Here is a 19,673-nt window from a genome sequence, read left to right as displayed (position 1 = left end):
GATGTCCCTATGAGCCAGGCAGATAACCATGTCCAGTCCTTCCCTGCTAATTAACTCATGCAATTCTCACCATTACCCTATGGGAGTAGAGAATGCTATAATCCCCACTTTAAAAATAAGGAAACTCAGAAATCAGTGAGTAGAGCAGCATTATACAGTGTCCCATATACCTCATATCAGCACACAGCGATCATGTTTAATCCACAGACATAGCGTGAAAATTTTCCCATAATCACAGATCATAGAGACATAACCTTTATATGCCTTAAGATGCTCTTCTCCATATGCACACATATGCTCACTCCAAAGATAATTTTGAGCCTGACTGATATTCTGTCTTCAATATTACCTTTAGGAGCCATATCATGAGAATATTTATGAGATGGTATGTAGAAAGAACATGTGGTTGGGAATCAGAACACTTGGGTTCTAGTCTTAGTTCTGCTTGTAAATCATTGTGTGGCCTTTCTCGTTCTGGGTCTCAGTTTCTCCATCTGGATCATGTGTGAAGGGTGGTCTGGACTAAATCGATGTTTTTCAAACTATGCTGTAAGGAACTTTAGTGCTCTTTTAAAAACTTTAGGAATCATAGAAGGAGGAAATATTCAATGAATTCCATGGTAATCAAAGAAATACAAAATTTTTGTCTAACTTCCACTTGGATACTTCCAATGATGGGGAACTCACTTTCTTTCTTGGCCATCTGTTATTGGAACAGGACTGATTATTAAAATATTAGAGCTCAACGATCCTCTGTGCAAGTATTCACAGACTTTTCTTTAGTAACCAAACCTTTTATTTCTCAAAACATCATGCACAGATGCAAGTGGAGCTGTTGATTTAAAACTAATGACTCTTCCTCACTACACCCAAAGAAGCCTTGAGTTGCTCTTGCAGAATCTGAAGACTCCAAGGATTACAGTTTGGAAAACAGTGAAACATAAGCTCTGCACGAGTTCTCTTAATCCTAAAATTCTATGATTCAAAGCTTTCTTTTGAAACATTGACAACCAATCCAATCCTTATGGAATGAAAGATCAACATGCCTCCTAATAATAATTGCCATTCAGGTGGAAATTTATAGAAAACAGAGCAGTTTCATGTGTATTACCTAATTTGATCCTCATAAAAATCCCACAAAGTAGGGATTCTCCCTCCACTACCCATTTTATAGATAAAAGACACTGAAGCCCTGAGAAGTGATATGCTTGGCCTACAAGTACACACCAGGGCCAGAACTTGAGCCCAGGTCCACATCCTAATTCCAAATCCCTTCCTCATCCCACTCCATCCATAGTCCATTTAGTGCTCCTGTATTTTTGTAACACTAGGCTTCACAGTGAGAGGCCAAAGTCTTACCCAAGACCACCTGGATCATAATATAGACTAACTGCATCTGAAGACATTGCATGTTAGTCACCAAATCCCTGTTTTGTCTTTGTAACTCACAAGGCCCAGTCGCAGCCACCAGACCATCCCTGACACCTTCCCAGCTTGAGAAGCTGAGTTTGACTAGCCAATAAGATCACTGGGAAGAAGGTTCAAGGATGCTGGCTGTGTATGTACTGTGCCAAAACAGAGTGTTCACACAAGGAGGAAAAAATACAAAAAATAAAAACTGTGGTACATTTACACAATGGAATACTATGCAGCAGAAAGAAAGAAGTCCTACCCTTCATGACAGCATGGAGGGAACTAGAGAGTATTATGCTATGTGAAATAAGCCAGGTGGCGAAAGATAAATACCATATGATCTCACATGAGTGTAATCTAATGAACAAAACAAAAGAGCAAAATAGAACCAGAGTCATGGAAATAAAGACCAAACTGACAGGGACCAGAGGGGATGGGGGAGAAAAAAATGGGGAAAAGAAGGGGAAGGGTCAAGGAAAATGTATAAAGGACTCATGGTAATGGACAATGGTGGGATTGACTATGAGAGTGGAGGGTGGGCAGGGCAGGGGAGAGCAATGGGAGAAAAATGGGGATAACTGTAAGAGAATAATAATTTAAAAAAGAGAAAACTGTTTTAATTCTCACTTACTTAGCTGGTTGTCATTTGTGTAACAGAGATTCAGTTTAATCTTTCCAAGCAGTTGCCAAACACCTAAATTATCCCAGTTTATCAGATATAGAACCTTGTCCTATGTATGATTCCTCTTAATCCTCATAGCAATTCTATGAATCATAGGGGCTGTTATTTCCATTTCAAATGACTAGGCTCAGAGAGTTTAACTAAGTTGTTCAATTTGGTTATTTAACAAATGGAGCCAAAACTTAGGCTCACAGCCTCTGATTTCTAATTTGGTGGACTTAAAAATAATGTAGTACAAATCATTTTGGCGGAATTTATATGACTAGGAGTCACTCATTTTCCATAGCCCAACCCCTAGGATAGGAAGTCCTCTCCAACATTAACAAATCTGCAAGACTGTATCAGTTCACCATCTAATTTATCTAATGAAATAATATGTGACCCTAAGTCATTTAAAAGAATAGCTTCAAAAAGACCAGTTACCAGTTCATAAGACCTGCTATTTATGTTATCAATAATCACCTAGTAGTTCAAGTTATTTGCTCACTCAACAGATTGAGCTCTTGTCCTATACTAGGCACTATACTGGGCACCTACTCAGATAAATTTTGTTGTAAGCTTTCTGTGACAGCGGTGATATATGTAATTGTGTGGTAGAGTACCTAGTACATTAACAAATGATAACTATTGATTGAGGGTAGGTGAGTAGATAATGTGTATTCACTATATTTATAATCAGGTGTATCTGGTTTCAAATTTTAGCTATACACTAGTTGTTTGACCTTGATCAAATCACATGCCTACAAGTGTTTCTGTCTCCTCATTTGTAGAGGTGGTAGAACAATCTCTACCTTGCAAATTGTTATGAACATAGAAATTATGTATAAAGAGTACCTAGCACAGTATCTGCAACAGTAGATGCTCTGTAAATGGTTGGTCATTACAGTGAGGCTTGGGTGCTAAGCCACTGCTTTCACTAAAGTCAATTTAAGCTGCTACCAGCCTTGCCTAGTAGCCCATTCATGGATCCCAAGGATGAATTGTCTTCCTTGAAGATGTTTGTTGTCCAGTTTACTACAGCAGCATAGATTTCCTAACTGGCCTTTCTTTGGTCATGTGCTCCCTAACAAGACACAAGACTACAGGTTTCCACTCCAGATTGCTAACAAATGATGTTCATTGGATTCTAGTGAGAAAACAGAGTCTCAGAGAAACTGCGTTTGCTTTCAAACCTGTTTCGTGTGTTTAGAAACCTGAAAGTGACTCTTCTTAATTTCTTCATAACAGCTTAACACAGTGCCAAATAGGTGTTGAGTGTGTGGGTGCAGAAGGAAATCTGTAGGCTGGAGCTACTATTTCCTCAAGTCATCCCTTGATAGCTACGCTCTTTGAGCAGGCTACTTCAAAGGCTAGACATTAGAAATCAGTTAGGTATTATAATCAGATCAGACCTATAGGAAAATTGGCCTACTCTTTTTGCTGATGTGTATACACTAGATGGCTTGAGTTTTAAGCTGCTCTAAGGACCATTAATTAGTGTTACAGCCAAACTAAGCTCTCCATTTTTCTCCTGTTTGTTAGTTCTCTGGCATCTCAGGAAGGAAAAACAAAGCATCAGTATAGACAGTTTCCTTGATACTTAAACAGTTTAATTCTTACCCCCCATGTACTCTCATATTCACACACTCACCAGCCAAGGCTTTACTTGTTTTCCATCACCTCCCACCCCAGAGGTTCAGGGTTTGAGTTCTCAAGGACCCTCCTCAGGAGATCCCTGGATGTTCCATGATTGGCCCCTGCATTTTTTTGTCCCACTGGGAAGAGTCAGTACCAGGCATTCTATCCTGGGGATTTGGTGAGGAAATACTCTGGAATCTGAGGCTCCGGCTAATCTGTCAGCATATCACTACAGGGAAGATGGAGGGCACAGGCCGAGGAGCTATGATTGTAGCCAAGGGTGGCGATATGAGGGATTCTAGAATTCCAGATGTCTGATAAGCTTGGAACCTAAAAGAAAAGGGAAATGGGGTGTGTGGGTGGGAAAGGACCAACCAAACAGAACAATGCATCTACACATTGTAGACTTTAAGCCAGAGTCTATAGCTAAGAAAAGCTCATGACCTCAGTAGCCCTTGAGCTATGTCTTTCAGCAGCAGAGTGGAATAAACACTAGATGAGAGAATTTGAACACCTCCATACTAGTACCAGTTCAGCTATATATAGAATATATAACCTTGGGTGAATCAGTTAACCTCTCTGGCCCTCAGGTTCTTTGTTACTAAAATAAGTGTCACATCACCTACTCTCTGGGGTTCTTGTGAGGGTCAGATGAGGTTATCAACAGGAAAGTTAGAAGCATTATCAAAATTCATGGAAGCATTCCTAACGAGATATAGCAAGACAGATTTTCAGATAATCCTGGATCTGGGGGGAGAGAAGAGAAATGGGATGCTGGTAGGGGACAAGCTCTGAGATGATGGTTTAAGCATCCAACTGTCTAGAAACCTCCAGGAGAACATAACCATATGTATCCTACCTATGTGGTATTGTAGAGGTAGCATCTGGGAAACTGTTTTCTGAGTTTAAAGGAGGTAATTTGGAGATCATTCCATTTTATAAAATGAAAAGAAATTGAGGGTCCTTAGTCCATTAATTAATATGTCTCACATGCCTACTCAAATATATGAACTGTGCTATGTACCAGGGAAGAAAAGATGAATAAGAGATGGTCTCTGTCTTCAAGAAGCTCTAACTCTTGTGGAGGAGACAGATGTATATATAGATAAATTCCAATATTGTGTAATGAGTACTATAATTAGGTGGGGCTACACAAGGTTCAGTTAGAAGGTAAAGAAAAATTATTAAATTTTCTGCTTAGATGAATTAGGAAAAGCTTCACAGAGGAGGTAGCCTTTCAGTGAATATTTGAATGCTGAGTAGGTGTTTATCAGATGGGAATCCTAGGGAAGGAAGAATATATTTCAGACAAAGGAAACTACCTGTACAAAGATATAGAGGCATGAGAAAGCATGTTGTGTTCAGAAAATTGGAAGTTTTTCAGAATATCTAGAACCTAGATTATGAGAAGACAAATGGCAAGAAATTAGTCTAAGGAGGCAGGTCGTGAAGATCCTGTTTGTGTATAATAATTACAGTAGGGCAGGAATGGCAGTAGAGTCAGAAACTATTAGGGCCAGAGTACTTGCTGAACAAAAAAAGAAAATGGAGAGAAAGTGGGAGGCAGAAAGAGGGTCAGAGAAAAGAGCCTGAAGATGGTGTGGAGAAGGCAGTGGCTGTCAAACACTTTCACCGTATGCTGATATGTAATAATACCCCATTCCCAGGGTAGTTAGAGAGTCAAAAAAGATTATCACTAGAAAAGAGCTTTATAAAGTGAATAGTGTTGTTCGTGTAAGAGAAATTATTATTACACTGCATCTTCAGAAAGGCATAGAGATCATGAGCACAGGCTTTGGAGTCAGACTGCTTGGTTTTGGACCCTGGCCTGCCAGTTACTAACCTTATAATCTTAGACAAGTTCCTTAACCTTTCTGTGACTCACTATTACTGATTCACAGAATGAGGATAATAATAGTACTTGCTTTATTGGATTGTAGTGAAGTTTAAATGAGTTAATATAAGTAACATGCTCAGAAAGAGTGTGTTCATTGAAAGCAGTTAGTAAGTGTTACACTGTGGGGGGGGGGGCTGTGCCCACAGGGTCCCCCCAGCCACCACTGATGAGAATAAGTCTACCAAGATATGATCTGCTTGGGGGAGGAAAGGTGGCCAATCATTCAAAGGAGAAGGGCCAAGAGCCTTTTCCTCAATGGGCTTTTATTGGGTTCATTTTGCACAGGAATACAGGTAAAGTTCATTAATCATTATCAGGCAGTAAGGATCAAACAATAGATAACAAAGAACTCAGAGGGCCTATTTTGAGCCAGGGTCAGATAGCTAAAGAGCCATAAAACTTTGAGGAACAAACTTCTTGCTTGGACTCTTATCATTTAATTGAGCGCGTTCTAAACAAAGCAGGTTTCACAGGATTTTACCAATTCTTTCTTAGGCCAGATCACCTGGGGAACCCGCCCTTTCCAGCACAGGGCTGCACTGTCCTCTGTCATTGTTTCAGGCTTAAGTCAGGCACTGGAAGTAAGGCAGCCAAGAGATTAGGAGACCTCTCGCAGACAGAATGAGGACTCAGGCTATGTCAAAGCTGAGGGGCGAGGGTCCATCACCCCCTTTCTCCATAGCCCCCCAAATCCTTCCCTGAGGCCCTCCACATGATCATGCCTGTCTTAGGTTGTTCCCCCCTTGGGGAATCTTACGTGTCATTGGCTAATCAATCAAGCATTGCGGGGCAGGCAGGGTGAGGAAAAAGGAGCAGAAGCGGTGCCCCTGCCAGGGACATAAGCTTTGTCTCCTTAGTGGCTTATGGTCCGAAGGTTGCTCACTCAGCCATAGCCATGGCAAGGGCGTTGCAGCTTCTGAAACCAGGTGGGTCAGTTCCCAACATCACATTATTCTTTTCAAGTGACAGTATCCTTTTTGCCTCCATCATTTTCCCATTTGAGCAACTCAGTAAAGTACAGAAGGCAAGGAATATTATTCCCCCCATATAGTTTGTTTCCCCCCTCCTCCCCAGTACTGATGGCTCCTAGGGTTCTTCCTGGGTTTCGTGAGTGCCAGAGATTCTCAGGACAGCAGAGGCCCAGACTTCACCCAGCCCATCATTGCCCAGTCTAACCATTGTCTCTTCCTTATCTCCAGGCTTCCGCAACTTGCACGTGGATGACCAGATGGCAGTCATTCAGTACTCGTGGATGGGGCTTATGGTGTTTGCCATGGGCTGGCGGTCCTTTACCAATGTCAACTCTAGGATGCTCTACTTTGCCCCTGACCTTGTTTTCAATGAGTAAGTGCTGATAGGCCCAGAACTCACATAAACTCAGCTTCCTGCCCGGACCTGGTTGTTGGTAACGATGGTACTAACAGTGGTGGTTAGACCATTTAACTTATAGTGAGGCAATAGAGGCCCCAGGCAGCCTGCACAATCTAAGGTGGCTTTGCCTGACCAGAAGGCTAACTGGTAAGAGATCAGGGGGTTCAGTACTGAGGCCATCCTTTTCCCACCCAAGACTCAACCCTGGTATTTTAGCTCTGTTTCTGGCCTGCTTTGTAACTTATCTCAAAACCTCATATCAAAGTCCTTCCCCTTCACTCTGAGCAACATAGAGAATGGACACAGACACTCTAGTTGTGAGGGCTAAAGTTCCTTTGGTCCCTTTTGCTACACCAAGGGCTACTGCCACTCACCATTTGTTTTGCAACTCCTTTATGCTAGGACTATACTAGATACTTTCTATTTTTTTTCTCATTGAGTCCTCATGAAAACTTGATTTCCCCTTTTTATAAATAATATTTTAATGAATGAGAAAAATTAGGCTCAATGAAATAAAGTAGCTCACCCAAAGTCGGACAGCTAGCGCATGTTGGTGACAAATTTCAAAGTATGTCTGTGTAACTCCCAGTTCTTATACTGCTTCATGGTGGTTAGTAATGGGGAGGAGATGCTCCACCACTCTGACCATATGACTATGGCCCAAACACTTACCATTTCTTGAAACCAGGTTTAATTAATGCTTGCTCTGCCATGAGTTCTATTTATCCTTCATGAATTTATCCAAGGGTTCAGATTTTGAAATTACACTTTTCTCAACTAAAATCCATTTTGTTATTTTTTACATCATTGTCTCTGGGCAGGACCTTTAACTTCTATGACCCTCCATTTCTTCATCTGTTAATAAAATAGAACTTTTTCAAATGGTTTGTTATGATGGCTAAAATGGGAGTTAATGGGTATGAAGTATCTGGGCCATAATGGACAATAAATTTATTTTTTTAAAAAAAGAAGTACCCTTCTGATGTTCTCTCTATTAGTGATACTCTCCTGTACTTCTTCTGTTTGGGATCCCTTGATGATATTGTGAATGGACCTAGTCAGGAAAATCTTCCTAAGGACCTTGAACTAGTCTCACCACAGAGAATCCCTTTGGTCGGGGTAAGAATTGACCTTCCCTCCCCTCCAACCCTCTAACTGAGAAGAACCTTAAAATAAATTCTACAAGCCAGTAGTTCCTTCTAGTACAGCAGTACCATGTAGAAGAAAAAAAGCATTCCCAGTTACCCTCTTCCAACTCAGCTAGCCCTGATAGCCAGAAGCTAAGAATAACCATTGGGCTTTTGGCACGACCTGCTTTGTGGTTTCCAGATCTCCAAAGAGTTACCCATGATGCCATCTTCTGGGGCAGGCCTTAAAGAAACCCATTCTTATTCATCTCTCACCCCCATCTTCCTGCTACCCCCCAGTGGTCGAATCAACTTCTTGGGTACCTGCAACACCCTCCCCATTCAATGCCCTAAGACCTTTGCAAAATGATAATTGGGTAATTTCTAAATCCTTCTTAGCTTTCCAGCCCACTCTCATGTAGTACCACAAGATTACCCACAGGGTCCTAGACCCACCAAGCCCCAGAGCTTCTGAAACAATAGGTGCTCCCTTCCTCTGTAGGAACCCACTATGTTAGAGCTCTTTGCATTCTTACAAACATCTAATATTTCTCAACAGGGATGCTGTTGACATTTTCAGAAAAATTGTTTTTCATTGCATAGGAAATGCCCACATATTGGAATATGTTTAACATTCCTGGCACCTGCCCACTTAATACCAAATAAAATTTCAGTCACTGTGACAGCCTAAACTACCTTGGCACATTTTTTAGCACCCCCTAGAGAGGCAGTACTTCTCCAGTTGAGAGTCACTAATTGTTGTTAGCCTCTTTAAGGTACTACTAATGGAGAGAGTGAGGCCCAAAAAGAGAGACAAGGACTCTGAGCCAACCCATTTGCTGATCTCTCTGTCACCGAACCCTGTCATCAGCTGTGCATTCTTCCTTCTCCCTGCCCGCTTTGTGGGAAACACATATGAGAGTAGCAAGCTTGAACTGTAACTGTATGACCTTGGATAAAATTTTTAACTTTCTTGAATCTCAACCTTCTCACCTTTGAATGATGAGTAGTATGATAATGACACCTTTCTACATGTCATTTACTGAGCACTTACTAAGTGCTCTCCAATTTTCATCTCCCCTGTTATCTACTCTCCTTTATTCCCACCTACCCATGTTCTTCTTCTAAATTTCATTCCTGCACCCTTATTTTCTACCTTGCACTCTCTAATCCCTTTCCTTCCTTATAAATCTCTCTTCATTCTTTTTGTCCTTTCTCCTCTGAATTTCCTCTGTTGCCTTTCTCTCTTTTCTCCCCATCTTTCCCGAATTTCTCTGTCCCTGGGGCCTGCAGCAGTGTTACAGTAGTTCTCCATGTCAGGAACATGATTTCAATGCTAGGTAAAAAGACTGCAGTGTTGTCATCAATAGAGGCTTGGAAGTACGATAGAGTCCAGAACAGGCCCAGGCCCCAGGGTCAGCAGATGTTATTCAACAACTCTCTAGGATGAAACAGCTTGGAGCAACACCGTTCTGGTCTAATGACTTGTGATACTATCTAAATACTTCCTCTTTCCAGTTGAGCTCCAGTATGAATTGAATATTTCTACACCATCTGCCCCCTTCCCTCTTTCTTCAGGCCAGCCAAGATCTCTCTGAGATAGAGCATTGAGCTTCTATTCAGCCAGTGTCAGGACTGCTCAGGCTATGGACTCTGCTAGTGGTTTGGGAACCAAAATGTTAAACCATAGCCTTCAGGCCCAGTCTGAGACATTTTTGTTTCAAATTCCCTTTTCTTTCTCCATAAGATGTAATCTCTCTCTCTCTCTCTCTCTCTCTCTCTCTCTCTCTCTCTCTCTCTCTCTCACTCTCTCTCTCTCTCTCTCTCTCTCTCTCTCTCACACACACACACACACACACACACACACACAATTTGAGAAATGCTGAAAACCAGGAAGGCCTACTAGCAGGAGGATATTGTATCTTCTCTTACAGACTTGCTATAGTAGCATGGGACAGAAAGTTGGCTTCCCCTGAGAATCTGTCCAAGGCTTGGCCACTTTCTTATATAATTTATAAGTGATAATGTAGTGATCTATTCACAATGAAAGCAGCTCACACTGTAACTCCCAAACTGTGGTAAGAAACAGCCAATATATGAAGGAGTAGGCTGCCCCACAGCAGGGGACATTTAGATTGACCATTCAGAAATACTTCCTGGATGATTTTATAAGCACTGTAACTCATTTGGAAGAGACAATGGGAATCTCCTTCTTTAGAACTGTTTAAAGAAATATTTAAATTTCTACTATGAGAAATGGCATTCAAGCCAAGAGGCAAGGAAATTGACAGGATGAACTACTGTAGTCACTTGGGAATTCTGGTGTCCATAAATTAAGAGTTGATTTGTAAATCCTATCTCCTAGAAATCCTCCAATTTGGGATGCCTGGGAGGCAGGTTCTGGTTCTGGCTGTAGCTGGGATATTAGAAATGTAGTCCAGGAGACCATGTGCCAGGCCCATTATGTTGATTTGGTTAGACTTTCCTGTCCTTGTCACAGGAAACAGGAGGGGCACGGAGACCTGGAAATTCCATGTGCTAACCCATATCCTGGCCAGGGAAGATGAGTAGTTATCAGGATGTCAGCATTTGGGAGGTGGGGAACATTTTTCTTGTCACTGAATTACCAGAAGACAAACACTAAGCTCTTCTTGGAGAACTTGGGGAAGAGAGAGCAACCAGAGATCCCTGGGCTTGTTGTAAGCCTTCCCTCATTTCTCTCCTTCCTCTGTGTGTCTGTTTCTCAGGTACCGCATGCACAAGTCCCGGATGTATAGCCAGTGTGTCCGAATGAGGCACCTCTCTCAAGAATTTGGATGGCTCCAAATCACCCCCCAGGAATTCCTATGCATGAAGGCACTACTCCTCTTCAGCATTAGTAAGTGCCTAGAGGGTTAGGGAATGCCCCTGGGGGCTTAGGAACTCAGAGAAGAGCTGCTTTTTCCATTAAAGGGTTATCAGCTCTTGAACATTGCCCTTCTTCATTCACTCTTCCTGCTCCCCTCTCCCTTAGCATCATTTTTCCTAACAAGGATACATTTCTTAGCTACAGACCAATTTCACTGCTAAAATTCATCCTCCATTAGATTTCCATCTACCCCGAGGCTCCCTTTGGGACAAAGCTTTTTTGGCTGATTGCAGCAGACCTCCAAATTTTTACACACCTTTTATCATAGGAATAGATGAGGACTACATTGTATTTTTTTGTAGGGCAGAAGGGATTACCTCCTAAAGGAACTTCCTGTTCTGCCAATAAGAGAAGGTATTTGTAAGTAACTCAGACAGGGTTTATTTAGCATCCAAGGGATGTTTTTAATGTGTCTTCTAAGTAGAGTGCTTTGTTAACCTCTGTGAGGCAAAACAAATCAAAATTTGATATTCAAAGTTATGTGTGTTAATTGTCTAAATCAGAACTGCATTGTGGATAACATAAAACCATAGGCCCTAAGAAATGTGTAGGCGAGACGACCTGAAAAAGGAAAGGCTCAGTAAATTGTATTATTTGATGCCCTTCAAGTTGAGTCCAGCCAGCCTTTTCCCTAAGACATTCAGACTTCAACTGCAGGAAACCAAGTAGATGATTCCCTCCCTCTGGGGGTGGGGGTCAAGTGTGTGGTCAGAAAACTTGGTGCTTTGTCTAATGCTCCTTGTGGGCATGCTTCCCCTCCCCATTCTGTCTTCATCCCACATCAGTTCCAGTGGATGGGCTGAAAAATCAAAAATTCTTTGATGAACTTCGAATGAACTACATCAAGGAACTTGATCGTATCATTGCATGCAAGAGAAAAAATCCCACATCCTGCTCAAGGCGCTTCTACCAGCTCACCAAGCTCCTGGATTCTGTGCAGCCTGTAAGCAAATGATGGAGGGTGCTTTGTCAGAGAGAGCTGCCTGATAGAGCCAAATGATTATATGTTCTTCTAGGGTCTGGCACCACCTGTTGGGAGGTGCTTCCATTACCCTCTGGCTGTGAGTGTGGTCCAGGAAGAAAATGCAATGGAGAAGAAAGGAACACAGATCACAATGTCCCAGCTGGATGTTGTGAAAGAGGTGGAGGAGTTGAGAACAGAGCATTTGGGACTCAGGGAAAAGGCTTAGAGCAGATAAATTCTCTAAGCAGACAAAACAGACCTGGGTATTATCCTGCTCTTCCTTGAGTCATGTGTGTGAGTTTTTGTGTGTGAGCAGTTTTTGTTTGTGAGTGTGTGTGTGTGTGTGTGTGTGTGAGAGAGAGAGAGAGAGAGAGAGAGAGAACAAACAGGAGTTTGAGCCTTGGGGAAGAGGAATACTGAGTCGTGAGTCAGAGAGCTTACAATGGTGTAAGTAATCCCTTGGGAGCCCTCAGTGACTCCTTGGAGACCATTTAGTACACATGTGCATGTGTGTGCACGCACACACACGACCAAAGATAGGGAAAGAGGAACAAATCAAAGGTATGGGTAAGAGCCTGATTAAGCCAATTCCTTAACAACCCTATTTTCTTGTATCCTCAATCTCTTATTATCCCCCTACAGATTGCACGAGAGCTGCATCAGTTCACTTTTGACCTGCTAATCAAGTCTCACATGGTGAGCGTGGACTTCCCAGAAATGATGGCAGAGATCATCTCTGTGCAAGTGCCCAAGATCCTTTCTGGAAAAGTCAAGCCCATCTATTTCCACACGCAGTGAAGCTTTGGAAGTCCCCATTTCCTCACCCAACCCCACTCCCCTTTTCAGATATTTTCTGCCTGTTATAACGCTGCACTACTTCTCTGCTGTGCCTTGGGGAATTTCCTCTATTGATGTATAGCCTGTTCCTGAGTTCTGTTTGCTAGGCTTTTTTTTTTCTCTTTTCCTTCTTTCTTTTTTCTCCCTCCCTATCTCACCCTCCCATGGCACTTTGAGACTCTGCTCCCTGCCATGGCTCTTATCTGTGTTTTGAATGGTGTTGTGTTTCTTTAAATCTGTGATGATCCTCATGTGGCCCAGTGTCAAGTTGTACTTGTTTATAGCAAGTGCTATACTTGCAAGTGCACACTGTGCTGTGTGCCAACCACACAAACGTTTACTCATCTAACGCCATGGGAAGTTTAGAGAGCTAAGAGTATCTGGGAAAACAAAAACTAACACACACAAAAATAACAAAACCAAAAATCTTGCTAGGATATTATTCCTCATAAAAATATAAAAACAACCCCCCAAAAAATCTAACAGTGACTAGAGCAAGGTGAACATTACAAGACCATGGAGAGTCACTGCTTTTTTCCCAAACCCTCCCTCCAAGACTTTATTTTCTGCCAATAGCTATTGCCATTAGAGGACAGGATGACCCCAGAGTGGAGCTGGGGGGAGGGGAGAGACAGATTTAAGACAGTCAAAGAAGACAGCTAAATCACCACTACTTGACTACAGTATTGGTCTCTGACATCTAAATTCAACTGCAGTACAATTCATTGTACTGAAAATGTCCTTCTTGTTTGAAACTTGTCTGCATGTGAATGCCTCCCCATCCCAATCTCCCTCTCTCTCTCTCTCTCTCTCTCTCTCTCTCTCTCTCTCTCTCTCTCTCTCTCTCTCTCTCTCTCCCTTTGCTTTTGCCCTCAAATTAACTTTCAACAGCTTTTCTAAGAACTTTGAACAAATGTTCTCTTTAGCTAATAAAACTTGGCCACTTCCAGTGAAGAGTTAGATCAGTGAGAAAGAAGAAAGATCTTAACCTTTGGAAGGCCCCATTCAGATCCAGGTGTGCTTTCCCATTTATGGGCCAAGGAGGAACTTGGGGCTGCAGTCAGAGGAAAAGGAAGTAGTGGCTTGGCTCTTCTCCACTTAGGACACTGAAGAATTGATCTCTCTTTTTCACACCTTTGAAGACCTGAATGCTTTCAACCTGACTCCACGTAGCTGCAAGGTCCCTGCACCACCCTCCCTTGAGTGTTTTGTGGGCCTGAACCTCACCAGCCACAATGGTGAAGCCTGTGTACTTTTCTAGGCATGTTCACATAGACTCTCTGCTAAGAGCCTTCACCACCAAGAAGGCTAGCAACCAAGCAGACTTAACATTTATCCCTAGATGCAAATAGACTCAAAGACTTCCAATCAAATATCTCTTATCAACTATCAGATCTTCTCTGGAGCCCTTAGACAAACTGGAAAGAAGGTGTCAACAGGATTGGACAAGCTGGGCGACTTGCCCTTATCCCCCAAAGATGGTACTTTCCCACCAAGTGGATAAATGCCCACCTTCTCCTTCAGAACAGCTAACATGGCTACCCAGATTAGGGTTAAAGAGAAAGTTCAACTACCAGGCTGGGAAGAATGAAGGCACTAGAACCAGAAACCCTGTAAGTGCTCTCCTTGCCACCCAGCATATCCACTTGCAGAAGTCATGGGAAGAAGAGAGAAGAAACCAAGAGGAGACTCACTACTAAACTAAAGTCTTCAGAGGCAAAGTTCAAAGCCAGATGGGTGCCATCTGGTGAGTTTACTCATCCTCCTCCTCTGCTGCTGATTCTGGGCTCTGACTTTGGCCATACTCACTCAGACTCTCCACCTATGTTGCTGCCTGTCAGCCAGAGGAAAGCTGAAACATTGACACTATGGAACCATGGCCTCCTATGGAAAGTTCTGGTTGATGTGGCTCCAGTGGGCTGCCACCCATGAACTCAGGCTGTGTTCCTGGGACACTGGTTTCATATAGTCCTTTGGCATACCTCTGTTCTGTTGACTTTGTCCGCCAAACCTAAGTGCAGAGGGAATGTTCACCTACTTTCTCATCTTAACTACTGCCTCCTAACTTAGCTCTTAAATTCAACAGCTAAACTCAAGAAATTAGGAGGCAGTCAACAAACTGCCCATTTCAGTTGGTTCACTTTACTTGTTGAGGAGATACTTTCTGAGTGATATGATATGATCTACATGGGTTTCCTCCCCTGATTTCTGTGTTGATATTAATAGCCAAAAGAACTTGCAAAACAGCTTCTTTAAATAACAAGGGAGAGGGGAACCTAAGATGGGTGATATACCAATCCCTGACTGCTGGATAAAAACTAAAGCTGACAGGTTCTCTTTCTGGCATAAGATAGACAAATTATGGTTTTCTTTGTTATGACACCATTTGACTTATATAAGCTCACAGGATCACTTTTAGCTATTTTAAACAGAAAAAAATATACCACTTTTTTCAGTTAAACTAGGTTACATTTTAATAATTCCTTTACATCTGTTTTGAAGTGATTTTAATCTTTTGTGGTACATGGATTTGATGATATCATTCTAATACTTCTCCTTGTAAAGACTAGAGGCCCTCCTATCCATTTCTCTCACTATCAAATTTTTCATCTTTAGAAATTTCTCAATTATGACTCTTGTCCTTATAAATACACACATACATATATATGTTTTTACTTGTGAAAGTGAAAAATCAGTGTAATTAAAAACAGCAACAACTGGATTACTCCAAATTTCCAAATGGCAAGACTAGGGAAAAACAGCCTAAGCAAGGCTTTAAGCCTACTGTTTTTGCACTGGGGATTCTATGAGAGGAAATATTTTAGCTTGGCTTTATTCTCCCACAGATGAAAGAAGGATTTTTTTTTTGTTTTGTTTTGTTTTGTTTTGTTTTGTTTTTGGTCATTTATGTTCCAGGCAAGCTAAATGACAGAAGTCTCATTTTGTATGTACTCTGCTCTACAAACAGAGTTGACATGGTTGGTATACTGTGCTCACATGTGAAGGATTTGACACCCAGATCCACTCACCTGGTGAGCTGGAAAATGAAGATCACTCACCAGACATGTCACAGTGGCTATCTCCAAAGAGATTTTCCGTGCTCACTGGGGATGGAGAGTGAGGAAGAGAGGAAAAAACAAGAACACTAGGGAAAAGACCCTGTCTGTGTGGACAACAGACAGCTGCCAGAGTCACAAACACTGTGGTCAAAGAAAAGAGTCGTGTGGCAGTTTCAGCTCTTGTTCATTGGGCAGCTTGCCCAGGCCTGGCCTCCGAGCTGAAATGGGGATTGGATTCTTTGTTCCATAGCTTCTCTATGCCACAGACAGTGCTGTTGTTCTTGTAAAGCTTATTATTTTTTTAATGAGAAAGGGATTTTTTGAAGGATTCTGTCATATCTCTAAAAAAGAAAATCAGTAACATATATTTTATATATGTTCACTGGCACTAAAAAAGAAAAAAAAACAGTTTTACTCTGTCTCTCTGTCCTTTGGATAGTTTCTGAGGGTTGAGAAATAGTGTGCTGATACTAGAGTCTCTCTCTGTCCACACTTTATTTCTAAATGCATATATACATATATAGAAAGAAGAATTCTATTTGTACTTTAAGAGAAAATAGTTCCACCATCCACATGATACTGACATTACACAAATGACCTAACTTAGAGCTTCAAGTAGCTTCTGTTTGATTCATTAGGCATAGCACAGACCTGGCCTTGCCTTGTTTTCTCCCTTGATATTTGGCCGGGCACAAAAGCCCCAGCTACTCCCTTTACCCCTTCCTAAACTTGTGCCACAGTAGCACTTTATAAGATTCTCTCCAGACAACTCAGTAACTATTCCTGCATGTTTCCTGCATGGCCCTGGGAAAGCAAGAGGTTGACTACTAATCATCCTGTGCCAGTTGTACAGATGAAAAGGCACTGGGCCAAAGGAGTGGCCTTCATGCTTGACCCCCTTTAGGGAGTCATGGGAATCAGAAATGCTAAAGCACAGGATCGAATCCCAAAGTTAAAGTCGAAATAAGCCATTTTGCATGTGCAATTTCTTGTAAAAGGAACTTTCTACCCCTGCTGCCTTTTATAGGCAGTTCTGTTCTCATCACTAATCTCTTTGAAAATCTTCGAAAGATGTTTAAAAAAAAAAAGACAAAGAGATGAGAGCATCACATTATGTAACCAAAGATTACATTGTATCTGCTAAGATACAAAAAATTTTAAGGGCAGGGAGGGATTAAACATTAGTGCCTCTTTGGTAAGCTATCCAAAGACAGACTAAAGGACTTGGCTGGTGACTGACTTATAAGAGATCTGTGGGACTCCCCCTCCCCACAATATACATGTTTAGAAGAGAGGAAGAGAATTTTTAAAAAAAAATAAGATTATGGGTCCTTCACTAAGTGATTTTATAAGCAGAACTAGCTTTCCTTTTCTCCAGTAGTTGTTGAACAGATTTTTAAAGCTCCATCATTGCATGGTTGGAAATGGAGCTGTCTTGGCCACTGTGTTTGCTAGTGCCCATGTTCGCTTATTTGAATACGTGAATACCTTGCTGAAAAAGGGAGCATTAAAAGACTAGATTTTGCATTCGAAAGACAGCAGGCAGAAATCTTCATTTCTGCCCACTTTGGAAGACACAAAAAGACACAAAAAGTTCTCTGTGGTTTAAGCCAGACAGTTGAAATATATTGTAAATGAGTATTTGTATCCATGTTTCAAAATTGAATTATGTACATAGATATTATGTGTTCTGATAGCTTTACCTTTCTCTGCACCTTTATATTTCATTGCAGGTCACAAATGATACCATGTACTTGTGAGACAGGCTGCTGTTACATTTTGTAAGCTCTCAAAATGTAAAAGACACCTTGGTTGATCAGATAACTAACAGATCTCTGTCCCTATTGGGGCCTGACCCACAGGCCTTGTAAAGGAACAGGAGTCGGAGGAATGGTAGGGTACATGATGTATTGCACTTTACTAGCCTGAGACTAGTGAATGTTTAAAGGGTGGTGAAAACTTATTGGATCTGACTGGGATTTACTATAAGAAAAGCCCAGAGTTGAGGCCAAAGGCCCACCAAAATGATTAGCCAGTGGCCCCCTAATGGGACTTGAGCAGTTGGAAGACAGAAGGACATTCTTTGTTCTTCACCATCTTTGTGAGAAAAGGGCAGTTTACTGCACTTGGGAACCTGGAGCAAGTGCTCCATCTTTCCCATAATTTACTCACCTGCGATTGAGGTGCTCTTGCTACTGGGTGTCTATATGCTTTGATTATGGTTTGGGTATGTTCTGTAAAGATTTTGACAATGAAAATCTGTTTTTCTCTGTTAAAAATTTGACAGTGAACTAGAAGTAATATTGCTGTAGGTACAGGTCTGTCTCTGCCCACAGGTAGGGGTGTTTTTCTTCAGTTCAGAGATTGACACTGGGGTCCGTTGCTCAGAGGCTCCCAACGCTTAACCATTTCTAGGTGAAAGCAGAAAAAATCCACATTATTCACCCCTCTTCAGACACTTCAGCTGAGGTAACAAAACATTTGAAATGTTCCCACACGCCAAAGTGAATGGTAAGTATTTGAATTGAGCAGGTGGAGTCTTAAAAGGAAAACACCCTTTGACTCAGCTTTAATTTATCCCCATTTGGTTTGGCCAGAAACTAAGTAGTATGTCTTGATTGGTTTCCAGCCCCCATTCTTATAGCAGGGGTGCAGTTCCATTCCTTACCCCACTTGTCTCTTAGCCTTTTATGTAATTAAATGAGAGGCTGTGGACTGAATGGCCCATGTGGCCTAAAATAGTTTCCACATGCACTACTTACATGGCTGTGATATAGCTGCAGGTTCCATTGGTGACCAAAGACCGGAATACACACTGACCCTACAGAAAAGAAAATTCTGGAATGTTGCTGCTTCTCAGGTGGTGCCCTCTCTCCCAGATGCTTCCTACTTTGGGACTGTGTTTCCTGCCCAGCAGAAAGGGCAAACCTGCAGTCTCTTTCAACCTTAGCCCTTGCTGCTAACTATCCAGCAGTGAGGTGCCTGTGGGGTTGTCCTATCTCACAAGCCATTCAGGTGCTGAGAGCAGTCACCATTGGGATGGCCCAAGCTAAAAAAAAGAGTTCCTTCAGCACTCATTAACACCCTTCTGCTTTCTCCTAGACTGGAACATTGATTAGGGAGTGCCTCAGGCATGACATTCTTGTCCTGTCCTTGAGATTAATATGAGCAGCAGGAAGAAGCAGATTATGTAACCAGATGTAAGAATTAATTTTGATATTGAGAAAAAATAAAAAGAGAGAAAAGGCATCATATACAGATTTTTCCAAGGAAACATTAATTTTGCTTGAAACTTGTTTCAATGGAGCTTCAGTTCTCACAGCAGCACTTGGCCTCCACTGGGCAGGAGGACCAGCCCCAAGCGTTAGTGTTCTGTTCTCTTTTTGTAATCGTGGAATCTTTTGTTGCTCTGAATATAATTAAAATGGCAAAAACTTGTTTGTTGGAATACATGTGTGACTCTGGTTTTGTCTCTGTCTCTGTTTTCAGAAATGTCATCTATTGTGTAAAATACTGGCTTGCTCGTCTGCCAGCTAAAACTTGGCTACAGCCCCTGTTGTGGCTACAGGCTCAAGTTATTGTTAACAAAAAGACTCTAGAAAAGCTGGTAATGTCCTCTTATCACTATCGTTAATTTGTTAAAACATAAAACAATCTAAAATTTCAGATGAACATCATCAGAGTTCTTTTAATGAGCTGTTTTTATTGGCTGTCTTTATTGAAGTGAGGAATTAGTATCATGCCCAGTTACCTTTTACACTACTTTGATTTTCATATCCACTTTGTAAAAAATTATCT

At 41.7% G+C, this 19,673-nt stretch overlaps 1 protein-coding gene across 1 annotated transcript in view; it reads left to right on the top strand.

Moving 5' to 3' along the window:
• The window catches only part of AR (androgen receptor), a 197,144-nt gene extending 177,759 nt beyond the window's left edge, over window positions 1–19,385 (top strand). The window contains exons 5-8 of the mRNA XM_045847398.1: window positions 6,809–6,953; window positions 10,855–10,985; window positions 11,801–11,958; window positions 12,622–19,385. Coding sequence (XP_045703354.1) covers window positions 6,809–6,953; window positions 10,855–10,985; window positions 11,801–11,958; window positions 12,622–12,777 — 590 coding nt within the window. The 3' untranslated portion in view covers window positions 12,778–19,385. The remainder of the gene's footprint in view (window positions 1–6,808; window positions 6,954–10,854; window positions 10,986–11,800; window positions 11,959–12,621) is intronic.
• Window positions 19,386–19,673: the final 288 nt, after the last annotated feature.

The sequence above is a fragment of the Phyllostomus hastatus genome, unplaced genomic scaffold (genome assembly GCF_019186645.2).
Source record: "Phyllostomus hastatus isolate PE091 unplaced genomic scaffold, TTU_PhHast_1.1 phas_contig_551, whole genome shotgun sequence".
Lineage (NCBI taxonomy): Eukaryota > Metazoa > Chordata > Mammalia > Chiroptera > Phyllostomidae > Phyllostomus > Phyllostomus hastatus.
The sequence above is the reverse complement of the archived record's forward strand: the minus strand, read 5'-3'. Positions and strand labels throughout refer to the sequence as shown.